This window comes from Ictalurus punctatus, chromosome 1 (assembly GCF_001660625.3).
Source record: "Ictalurus punctatus breed USDA103 chromosome 1, Coco_2.0, whole genome shotgun sequence".
Lineage (NCBI taxonomy): Eukaryota > Metazoa > Chordata > Actinopteri > Siluriformes > Ictaluridae > Ictalurus > Ictalurus punctatus.
Genome location: NC_030416.2, coordinates 27,051,916 through 27,064,067, shown reverse-complemented (window position 1 = coordinate 27,064,067; position 12,152 = coordinate 27,051,916). Strand labels below are relative to the sequence as shown.

Sequence of the window (12,152 nt, the reverse complement as noted above, 5' to 3'; positions counted from 1 at the left end):
TCTAAGTGCAGTTGTTGAATATCCTTAATAAACTCTGAAAATATGTGACTATAAAAAAAAAATCTACAATCATTACACCCTTAAACAGAGCAAATGTCTTACAAAAACGGTTTTGCATAGTTTTTACAGAAGCAACACCTTAAAGAGCAATTATGGTTACTTACACTTTAATACGGGTTTTGTGGTAATCATACGCTGACTACATCATTAATAAAAGCACTTAAATTAGCACTTTTTATTAAAAAAACAAAAAACAAACACATCGACGGTGTGCTTTTCTTACTATATTACCTCCCCAAAAGGGTTTTTAGACTGATGGTGTTCTTAGACCGTGACCTAGTGAACCAGTATCAGGATGCACAGTATTTATTGATAGAGAAATCAAAGAACTTCTGGAAGTCGTTTGGGATAAGGGCGTCTGATAATTACACTGAAAAACACTGCAGTATTCCTTAAATAAAACTAGTAAAATAATTCCATTTCAAACATGGCCTGTGCCCCCTGACTTATATACCCCAATGTACACCTGTAGGAATTCAAATGCAAAATTGACTGTTTTTGTCTTCAAGGTCAGCTCAGTTTTCAATTAGGATATTATGTTGACAGGCGATGAGACCACGCAGAGTCACATGGGGAAACAAGGACAAGTAGACTTCAGATGATGGCTAAAACAATTTTTTTCCACCCTAAGACCTCACCATTGGGACGCCCGCAATATCCTCAGTAAAGGCTTTATTGTTGCTTAATGTTATTTTAATTTCATATATACACTGTATTTTTTTAATTAGCTCCGCATCTCCAGATGAAGCAAACCATGATGACCTTGATTGCAACACTAGAGAATCGTACATAGCAACCAGTAGGCAATTAAAGCAGACCATAGATTAAAGCAGACCATGTGACCCATACTAGTGGACGGCACTTACATTTACTTTCAGCATAGAGTTCAAATCCTGCTACACTGGTGCTAAGGAACAATTTGGATCGTGAAAATGAGCTCTTATAAGTTGTGTCAAGCAGCATTTAGAAACCTTATATGAGGTTTTACTAATTTTGATGAACCTATACAACAAATAGTTCATAACGAATATAATTTCATCACCATTTAAAAATGAAAACAGCTCATCGGATTCTTATTTCACTTTTTTAATATAATAACGTGAAAATAAAGACATACTGATTATTTAAGTTAAATTGAAGCTTTTGTTACACATTTGCACTACCAGAACTTTAGCCAAACTGGTCAGTGATTCGCAGTAGAAGTTAGGTTACGTGTAATGTTTCTAAGATGAAAAGCTGCTGAGCATCTGGTTACAATTTATTTCAGGAATGTTTGACTGCATATGGTAGGATTCATATCATGTACCCCCTGTTGTCAGCCTACATGGTAATATATTATCATGTTAGCACTTCATTAGCATTGTGGAATAGGACCCCATAAAACTGTTACTAGGAACATGTGAGGAGAAGATTATTATCCAAATGAGAAACAAACTTGAGAGAAAGGTATGGCACTGGATGAATTCAAGTGAATTCAATGGCATCGAATGAAAATGATCCAGTTTATGTATGCATGACATGTATGGTGGCCTGAACAAAACACATTAACAAGCAAAGTCACAACAGAAAATCAGTCATTCAGAAATGAAATCACTTTCACTCGGGTAACCGTGCTGCAGTTGCATGTTTAGCCTGGTAATGTGTTTTGATTGTACCCGTCAGTTATTATGTGGTAAAACACATGTTCACTAAAATACATATATAAAGCCATCTTAATACAATGCTAAAGTCATGTCTAGAATTATGTAGATTATATCAAAATAACTCAAAAGCTTTATAACACCAAAAATGATACTGATCTAAAAATTAATATTTAGAATTCATGATTAAATCTTAAAACAGATACTTTAAGTAGATACTTTTTACTTTAATGTATAAGTGAGAGGCTGTCAGAACGGAAAATGCAATGAGCAGAGATGTAATAAAATAAAGCAGTGAGGGAAGTAAGTAATGCGGGAAATATCAGGAGGCAGAGATCTGATAGGAAGCTGAAGGAATTATGGAATGACTGATGGAATAAGCGAGGGACCGGCGCAGCATGACAGAGCAGAAGATGAAGGGGTGAAAAGTCAAACGCTGTGAGAAAAGAAGTGGATTAGTAGGTGGAAGACAGAAGGTGAAAACTGAGACAGAGTGAAGAGCAGTTGAAAAGAGACACCTCAAACAGCTTTATAGGCATCGCTCTTCTTGTTTTCAAGCCTGAGCTGTGAGTAAAGATTGAAGGTGTAATAATACGGTGTGGAACTTCTTACACATGACAACTAATAACACACCCATGTAGCCTAGCACAAATATGTCATTATTTACTAAAGAATTAAACAGCTTCTTCGAGAAAGCAATGCATCGTCTCATCTCGACAGATATCAGAACAGCTATCAGGCCATAATACTGAATGACAAGCCAAACGATATGGAGATGATGAAGTTAATGCATCTGCCCTCTCTCATTTCCGCAGCTCTGATATATGGAAATATGATTTGATGAAAGTTTACAACCAGCTAAAATAAATCGTAACATGAATTTGGTGTTCTGTGTCTTTAGTCAGTAAAAGTATATAATTAGTCTACAACTGGTTCTTGCAATCTGTTTTCATATTAATAATAAATTACTATCAGGCCAGAGGATGGTGCGTTTAAGCGCGTCAACAAAGCCGTGATACCTCTGTTTGTTATTATTTCCTCTGCAAAGTGACCATTCTCGTAAATACCCATGCTGAATCTCCTATGAACCACGCGTACTGAACAGGGGAACGTAGGCGGAGCCGTAAATAGTGTAGAACACTGACAACTCGAACAAAGCTGTCATTCAAGCCACCATTTTGAAGAAAAAACCCACTAGGATTAGTGCAGTGATTATTTTCTTTCTCTTTTTTAAATGACATTTTTTGGTGCGTTAAAAAGAAGACACCATCACAATTTTTCATGATACCATTTTTCTTTCAGTTTTGTTTGTATTGCCTTACCAGCAGTGACATTTTCATGTCTTTGGCAAACATTTTGTGCTATCCATTATCCACATAAAATCCACTACCATCAAGTTTGGCTGAATCTCAACTGGCTTCTTATTCACTGCATATGCTCATGACACATGATATAACATAAGTGTAGAGTTTGAGATTCAGCCACAGAATAAGTGTCTTTTACGCAAACTTTTCTATATTTTTGAAAAGTATTGGCACTGTTGCTGTTGCTGAAAAGTTGCTGTTTAGATCTCTGGCCACCATTGAAGAAAACTTTTTGTGCTATACACGAATTTGTGCTATTCACACGAAGTAGCCCTTTAAAAAAAAACAAAAAACAAACAAACAAAAAAAACTGTCTTACTAATCTAATGGTGCTGGATTCAGCTTAGTAAATGTCCCAAGCCTCACCACACAGCCATGTGAAAAAGCACCATATGACACCCAACTAGTTCAGTCCTATCTTTGATTAATGTGACAATGTATACAAAAAAAAAAAGCCGTAAAATGTTTATTTTGGAGTCTGTATTTGAAATGTCATATTTAAGAATAGTCTCACAGTACATTCTCGTAATATTCTGGTATTCAGGCTTTGGCCCATGGTATATAGTGGGAACAAAATACATGTGTTTCATGGTGCATAAGAAAGAAAGTGTGACAGAGAGAAAACTTACTGCACTGATGTCCCTGGAGAGAAATGTCCTTAATAGCCAGCAACCCCGGCTGTCCTGAGGTCACAACTTCAAAGATGAGCTAGAAAGAGAGAGAGAGAGAGAGAGAGAAGGAGAGAGTTTGAGAGAGAGATTGAATTTAAATGACTAATAATAAATCAAAAACAATTCTCGATATAGTGCATGAAGAGCTCAGGTTAATGTTATGGAAATGATTCAGATGTTGATGGGTTTCACTAGAGGTGTGCCTCTCATGGAACCCAACAAAAAAGCTTTTTTTTTTTTTAATCATTGTTGTGTGTGGGAGCAGGTGGTCACATATGAAATGACACACATGACAACGAAACATGATAACATTAACATGATAGCATGTAGGTCACTGCTTTCATCCATTCATCATTAGTAACTGCTTTGTCAGAAAATATCTTAGGCAAGTGCACACAATAATAACTGCGGGATTGGTCAAACTGTGGGAGAGGGTGGGAGACCTATCTCTACACACACATCGAGCATGTACTGTACCTCAGTGTGTTTCCTCTCTGTTATAATAAACAGTTGAACAGTAGAAAACTATAAAAACAGTGAACAGCTGGTTAGTTTTAAGAGGCCCAGGCAGGTTGTGTCCTCCTATATTTTCCGAGGAGGTCTGAATGTGTGAGGGAGTCCGTCCTTTCCATTCATGCGTCAAAAACTACAGGCAGCTTGCTATTGTGAGAAAAGTGATTTCTCATAGGCCTCAGTGGTGCACAGAGTCAGGTTTCCATGATTTGGGCTACTAATAGCCCAATCTTTTTTTAAAAAACGACACTGTGTAGTGTCATTTTCTCACTCCGACCACCAAACCAGACAACAGATGGCGAGAAAGAGTGACAGAGGAAAAGGGAATAAGGGGTGAGAGAGCAATGTGTCTCACTAACCTTATCACTCAGGAAGCAACTGGTTAAAACACACATGCTGCTTTTTCCTGTGTGCTCAGATTTCTCGAGGCCTGCTACGTACTCGGTTTACATCAGAATTGACACATGCAAACAGCACACACTTATCCAATCATTTCCACTCAATGTCTCTCTGATTTTTTTTTTTATTCTTCCATCTCTCTACTAACTCAGTAACTATTGAAAGTGACATATCAACTTGAAAGGGGACAGAAAAGCAAAGCTCAAGTTGGTTCGATGGGTTTTAAGGTTGACTGTCAAGATATGATTGTAGTGTGGTAAAAAAAAAAAAAAAGTGCTTGTGTGAGTGCAAATACAGTCCAGGGGGGGGAATACAATAATGCAGGTCTAGAGATCTACATGGAGAATGAAAACCCGAACTTTAAACAGAGTGGAAAAAAAACAACACCTATTTACATACATCTTTACATCTATGGAATATTAATAATAGTATTCACATGCCTACATTGAGGGAAAGAAGTATTTGATCCCCTGCTGATTTTGTCTGTTTGCCCACTGACAAAGAAATGATCAGTCTATAATTTTAATGGTAGATTTATTTGAACAGTGAGAGACAGAATAACAACAAGAAAATCCAGAAAAATGCATGTCAAAAATGTTATAAATTGATTTGCATTTTAATGAGAAATAAGTATTTGACCCCCTCTCAACATTTCTGGCTCCCAGGTGTCTTTTATACAGGTAACGAGCTGAGATTAGGAGCACACTCTTAAAGGGAGTATTCCTAATCTCAGCTTGTTACCTGTATAAAAGACACCTGTCCACAGAAGCAATCAATCAATCAGATTCCAAACTCTCCATCATGGCCAAGACCAAAGAGCTCTCCAAGGATGTCAGGGACAAGACTGTAGACCTACACAAGTCTGGAATGGGCTACAAGACCATTGCCAAGCATCTTGGTGAGAAGGGGACAAAAGTTGGTGCGATTATTCACAAATGGAAAAAACACAAACAAATTGTCAATCTCCCTCAGCCTGGGGCTCCATGCAAGATCTCACCTCGTGGAGTTGCAATGATCATGTGAACAGTGAGGAATCAGCCCAGAACTACACGGGAGCATCTTGTCAATGATCTCAAGGCAGCTGGGACCATAGTCACCAAGAAAACAATTAGTAACACACTACGCCATGGAGGACTGAAATCCTGCAGCTCCTGCAAGGTCCCCCTGCTCAAGAAAGCACATATACATGCCCGTCTGAAGTTTGCCAATGAACATCTGAATGATTCGGAGGACAACTGGGTGAAAGTGTTGAGGTCAGATGAGACCAAAATGGAGCTCTTTGGCATCAACTCAACTCGCCTTGTTTGGAGGAGGAGGAATGCTGCCTATTACCCCAAGAACACCATCCCCACCGTCAAACATGGAGGTGGAAACATTACGCTTTGGGGGTGTTTTTCTGCTAAGGGGACAGGAAAACTTCACCGCATCAAAGGGACGATGGACGGGGCCATGTACCGTCAAATCTTGAGTGAGAACCTCCTTCCCTCAGCCAGGGCATTGAAAATGGGTCGTGGATGGGTATTCCAGCATGACAATGACCCAAAACACACGGCCAAGGCAACAAAGGAGTGGCTCAAGAAAAAGCACATTAAGGTCCTGGAGTGACCTAGCCAGTCTCTAGACCTTAATCCCATAGAAAATCTGTGGAGGGAGCTGAAGGTTCGAGTTGCCAAACGTCAGCCTCGAAACCTTAATGACTTGGAGAAGATCTGCAAAGAGGAGTGGGACAAAATCCCTCCTGAGATGTGTGCAAACCTGGTGGCCAACTACAAGAAACGTCTGACCTCTGTGATTGCCAACAAGGGTTTTGCCACCAAGTACTAAGTCATGTTTTGCAGAGGGGTCAAATACTTATTTCCCTCATTAAAATGCAAATCAATTTATAACATTTTGGACATGCGTTTTTCTGGATTTTTTTTGTTGTCATTCCGTCTCTCACTGTTCAAATAAATCTACCATTAAAATTATAAAATGATAATTTCTATGTCAGTGGGCAAACGTACAAAATCAGCAGGGGATCAAATACTTTTTTCCCTCACTGTATCTACATACACACACACACACACACACACACACACACACACACATATATATATATATATATATATATATATATATATATATATATATATATATATATATATATATAGTATAGAGCTTTTATTGTCAGCTTTACAAAAAGCGAGATGTAGATTTGGATCTCAGTGACAGCGACAATGACAACGAAAAACTCCATGAGATGACATGGGATAGAAACCTTGAGAGGTACCAGACTCAAAAAAGAACACATCCTCTTCATCACAAGATAAAGAATATTCCAAAAGTATATCAGTTGTGCACTAACAACGTCTTCTTCTTCTTCCTTTCTCAGTAAAAAATTTCAAAACCATTTAGTCTGCCCTTGAGTTAATACAAAAGACATTCCATTTTATAACCCTCCGTTTCTTCTATTAAAAGGGTTAAAAGGGATTCATGGATCAATAAAAACAGCAGGTGACAGTTTTTCCTCAAACTCATTTGCGTTGCCTAGTAGGACTCGAGTGTGTCACTCCAATGTACGCTGAACAAAGATCATCCAAACAAGTCATTAGTGCGAGATAACACTGAGAGGCCATTCAAACGTGATGCTTTTTAGGTCATTCAAGTAGGTTTAAATTGATTTCCATTCCGCTTTATTCTGAGGAACAATTGTAAGTGGCTTGGCCGCTAATTAGAGCTTTATGAGGGGCTAATTTAAAAGAAAATGATAACCCAGTCGTGGGCATGTTAAATGTCATGGCGAGCTGGAGGGAGATTAAATCTGTGGCGTTGATATGTGTCACCACACTGCACACTAAAAACGTTCTGGTCCCCAGAGGTCTCTTAAATATGGCCAGTGTGCCATGGGTTCTCTGTTGTTGGACTGTTTTCATTAGCTGAATTTATAATTCCTCAATTACTGAAGCCATTATGGCTGCTTAAGAATCTACGTTATATATAGAAGCAATCAGTGTAAGACAAAGGCAAATACAGTTGTTTGTTTTTTCCCCCTCAGTAGTTATTGTATAATATATGTAGCAGTTTGCCTGAAATGTATAAGGGACTGTGATGCATCTGAACACTACAGTGTGCAATTTAGACAACTGTATAATGCATCAATTAGTCTATCACTAAATTTTAATAAACGCCTCACTGAAACTAAGCACGAGGCTTCGTATTGTTTTGGCGTCTTGATAGATGTGTATATACAATTGTTCTTTGAGCTACAAGCTCTCCGCTTTCATTCGGAACTACTCATGCACCAGTGGTCTTTTCCTCACACCTGTAATTGTGATCCAGATGCTATAAACAGAAGTACAATAACATACTTCAGAACCAAACACCACAAAATGTCAGTGAAGATCAGAGAGCACCAGGCCATGGATATTAGCATATTCAAACTGCATGCTGTTATTTATTAAAAGTTTTGAAAACCGACCAAACTGGAGGAGTAATTAGAGCTAGTAATGGTATCTCATTGTACAGCAGAAGAAAAGTGCAAAGGGAGATGAGAAAGGATAAAAACAGAAACCCCGTAATTACGAAATAAGCGACAAAGTAAGTTCTCAGTACCAGGTGGTTTCATTTTGACAAACACTTAAGATACTGTGCAATTATGCAAACCCATAATTACCTCTCCATCACTAATTAGCTACAATAACAGTAGATTGCAGTTTCTATTGTTAATCTCTGTAATATTAAGAAGTCGCAATTGCATTCTTCACCAATAACGCCTTGTTGCAGCATCGAGAAAGAGAGTCGAGAAGATGGAGAGGTGTCTCCTGCTACCCACCCTAAATACCAAGCAGGTGGTGGTTATTTCCCTGGAGACCTCGGCTTTCATTTAGAACTCCTTCTTCCTCTGGAGAGCTGCAGCCATATGATAATATAATACTGTATTTCCTCATTTGGATAAAAGCATCGGCTAAATCAATATAATGTTAAATGTACTATTACATAATAAGCATGTCTACATGTTGCTTCTCTGATGCCCGGAAGTGGTTTGACTCGAGATCAGGGGTCATCAACTGGTTATATATATATATGACCCCTGTATATTTATAAATAATTATTTAACTGGCAGCTTGTCAGACCAGAGACCAGCTACAGAGCTAGAGAATTCCCATAGGTTTTTCATTCATGAGAAGACAGAGAAGTATTTGTTTATTTTCCTTGCATAACATTTTAAATAGACATTTTTCATGTGCTCATAGTTCATGGCACTAGCCAAAAGTGCTAGTGTGAAACACCAGTGCAAAACCAAAACATAAACCCTTCAAATTGAAATAGACATGAATTAATAATCAGTGGTTATGCATTAAAATGTAACCGTCATGGCCGTTCATCCATGTTAGTTGGTTGTCCATACCTTTGTAAGAAAGAAATTTTAATAAAACTGGATCTTCACCAATTTGTGTTGGATAACCCTACTCTAGCTATTGAATTTCCATTTGCATTAATGCTTTCGGTTTTTCTATACAAAGCTAAATTCAATCTCTACAAACATTTTTGTTAGCAGAATAAAATCAACAGATGAACACATAAATTAGCATGAATTTATTATAAATTGCAACCTTCTGTGATTGAATAAAGGAAAAATATTGATAGAGGCTACTAGACGTGGGCGAGTAACCTTAATTACCCCCAGACTGTGGATTATATTGATAGAAATTGGAAAATGCATGAACTCACATGCTCTAACTGTAATGAAATCAGAAGTAACACGATGTAAAAGCATGTGACAAGCATTCCTTGGCCATTTCATGGAACTACATACCCAACTGTCTATCACAGACTACGTTTACATGGACAGCAATAATTTAATTATTGACCTTATTCTGAATAAGACAATATCCTGATTAACATGTTTATACAGGTCCCTTTTAGAATATTCCTTTCATGTTCCTGTTGTACATGTTATAGAACATAGATCGATTAACGGCACACGTCATTACGTCCCCACGCCACGCCGTCTGACATTCCCTCCAGAATTTCACGCCTCAACATACAGTTGGTCTTCGTTATGGGACCGTATACAGTTTTGGGTGTTTCATTTTTAATTTTACGAAAGCTTCAAGTGCGGGTAATTATTTGTCATGCTATACGTGCAAATAGACGACTGCTTGAAGCCGTGGGCTGCATCCGAAACCACATACTTATCTACTATATAGTAGCATAGATATGTATATTTCACCTATTATATAGTAGGTAAGTACGTGGTTTCAGACACAGCCGTGCATCTTTTGTTTGCCGTAAAACGGTTGAGCACGGCCGTGTGTGTACGTGTCCTGTCGCAAAATGTGGTGAAAACTCCCACACGACGTTAATAGTGTGATCAAGTGTACATGTCTGTAACACACTTCGATAACGCACCTAAAACAGGAATACTCCACATGTCTTAATTCCATTTGTGTTTACTTCGAGTATGACTTTAGTCACATTAAGGCCATCAATAATCGCAGTTTACACGCTAGTTTCTTAATCAGAGTATCGCCTTAATCGAGTTTATATCGGAATGTTGTTGTCCATGTAGACGTACTGACTGTCTCTCCTTATTCCTTCCAGTCAAATTCTGAGGAATTTTGAATGATGTCCCTTCTGACCACCTGGTGAATCCTTTTTGTAAGAGAACCATTGAAGTCTATGTAATAAGGGCCAAAGAAGTAAGTCCTCTGCAGTCATTCCAATCCTTAACCTTAAGTTATAGCCTGGCAAAACACTGAGTAACACTTTCCTTCTATGACTAAACCTTGATGCCTCGTTTCCCGTTTGTGCTGAAATGTTCATCTCCAGTTGAGTCAATGAAAAATCTATTCAGTCACAAAAAGCTCTCCTATGGTGCCACTTCTTTACACAATGACTTTTCAGCCATTAAAGGTGCATGCTGGGTCCTTACTGAACGACTGAGGTGCCGAGACTGGTTCTTATTCTGCCTCTATTCAACCAAACCCGGAGGAGCAGTCCAGAATCAGCTGCAAGAGCGCCAGAAGTCGATTTTGCAAGAAGTAATTGGGACTTTCTCTTGCAATTAAAATGGATTCCCTACGAGGATCAACAGGCAGTGCTGCACAACCAAGGCAGGTGTCAAATCAGCCTACCTGGGCAGCTTAGTGGTTACATGTCAAGTGTGAATGAGCTCTTTATGTGAACTGAATTAATTAAGATTCTCTGCACGGTATGATGCCAAAAGAAGCTTGTTCTGCTACTGTGAAGATGGTAAACACCATGAAGCTGAATCTTTCGCATAATGAATTTCACAAACATTATGATGACAATAGCACCATTCTTTTCCCCTAAAGGTCAATGATGAAACCCAAAATTAGGAACCGTTCTGCAGCCATTTCCCAAGATTTTGACAATTGTATGCTTTGTGATACCCACAAATTGTTCATCTCATTTGTTCATATTTTTGGTAGTTGCCCTTTAAAATGTAACAGGCAATTTAAAGCCTTATTCCTAACAGGAGTCAGCTGGAGACAACTTCCACACCTGTGTCACGTTTCGTAGATCATTATTGTATGTTGGGACAATGTATTTTTGTATCTCAGCGGTATGGTGATGAGTTATGTGTATTTTCTCTGGCATTCTGGTAATTGCTATGATACGATCACAAAAGAGTTATGTGTATTTGTTCTGGCCCTGCCTGATACATCCTGATGATGTACTTCTGCTCGCATATTTCTGCACTTGTGACTCATCTTGTGCTGTGGATAGTCTCATATGGATACCCTAAATATCTGTGCTTCCCAAAAGCAGTTTATGCCCAAGTTCCATAATCTGATAATCTTATCTGTATACTGTAGACTGTGGTAATCATAAAGTGCTCGTTCCAGGACACTTACTCACAATATACTCACACTAAACATCTATTCAACGCCCTTAGTACAGTTTATCTTTACTTTTCTCCAGCTATATATACTAATCGTGTATAATCCCACTATCCAGTGTGACCCAGAAGAGGACGGGTTCCCTTTTGAGTCACAACATTTTGTCTCCGAGAGGTTTTCATTGCCACTGTTGCCTCTGGTTTGCTCATTAGGGATTTCTATCTATATGTCGATTTCTGTTCAGCTGCTTTATGGAAATATCTATTGTTAAAAGTGCTTCAAAAATACAGCTGACCTCAAATGAAAAGCATGACACAGTATTGGGATATTTAAGTATATGTTCTCTGACCTTAAATTAGAGTTTGGTTTTGATGTTAAATCATCAGCATTATGTGACTCTGTTCAAGCAAAAGCACATGGTACCACAATGCTAATCGTCATGTCATTCTAACTTAGCAAACGCCTCCTAGAAAGTGTTATAAACACCGTAGTGTACATCAAAAATCAGGCTTAGCTGTTGACATCGAAATTTGCATAGCAGTCTTTTTATTAGAACTGACACCTTTTGGAATAAGCCTTTATTAATATTTATATAGTTTTATGCCAGTTGTCATGTAGGGCTTATGTATGTCCCATAGCCCCATAGCGTGAACAAAGCCA

At 38.3% G+C, this 12,152-nt stretch overlaps 1 protein-coding gene across 10 annotated transcripts in view; it reads right to left on the bottom strand.

Annotated features, from left to right (window-relative positions):
• Positions 1-12,152, bottom strand: part of LOC108271270 (receptor-type tyrosine-protein phosphatase mu) — a 227,739-nt gene that overhangs the window by 131,888 nt on the left and 83,699 nt on the right. For all 10 annotated transcript variants that reach the window (XM_053683467.1, XM_053683468.1, XM_053683484.1 and 7 more), the window contains exon 4: positions 3,694-3,772. In XM_053683467.1, the coding sequence (XP_053539442.1) occupies positions 3,694-3,772 (79 nt within the window). The remainder of the gene's footprint in view (positions 1-3,693; positions 3,773-12,152) is intronic.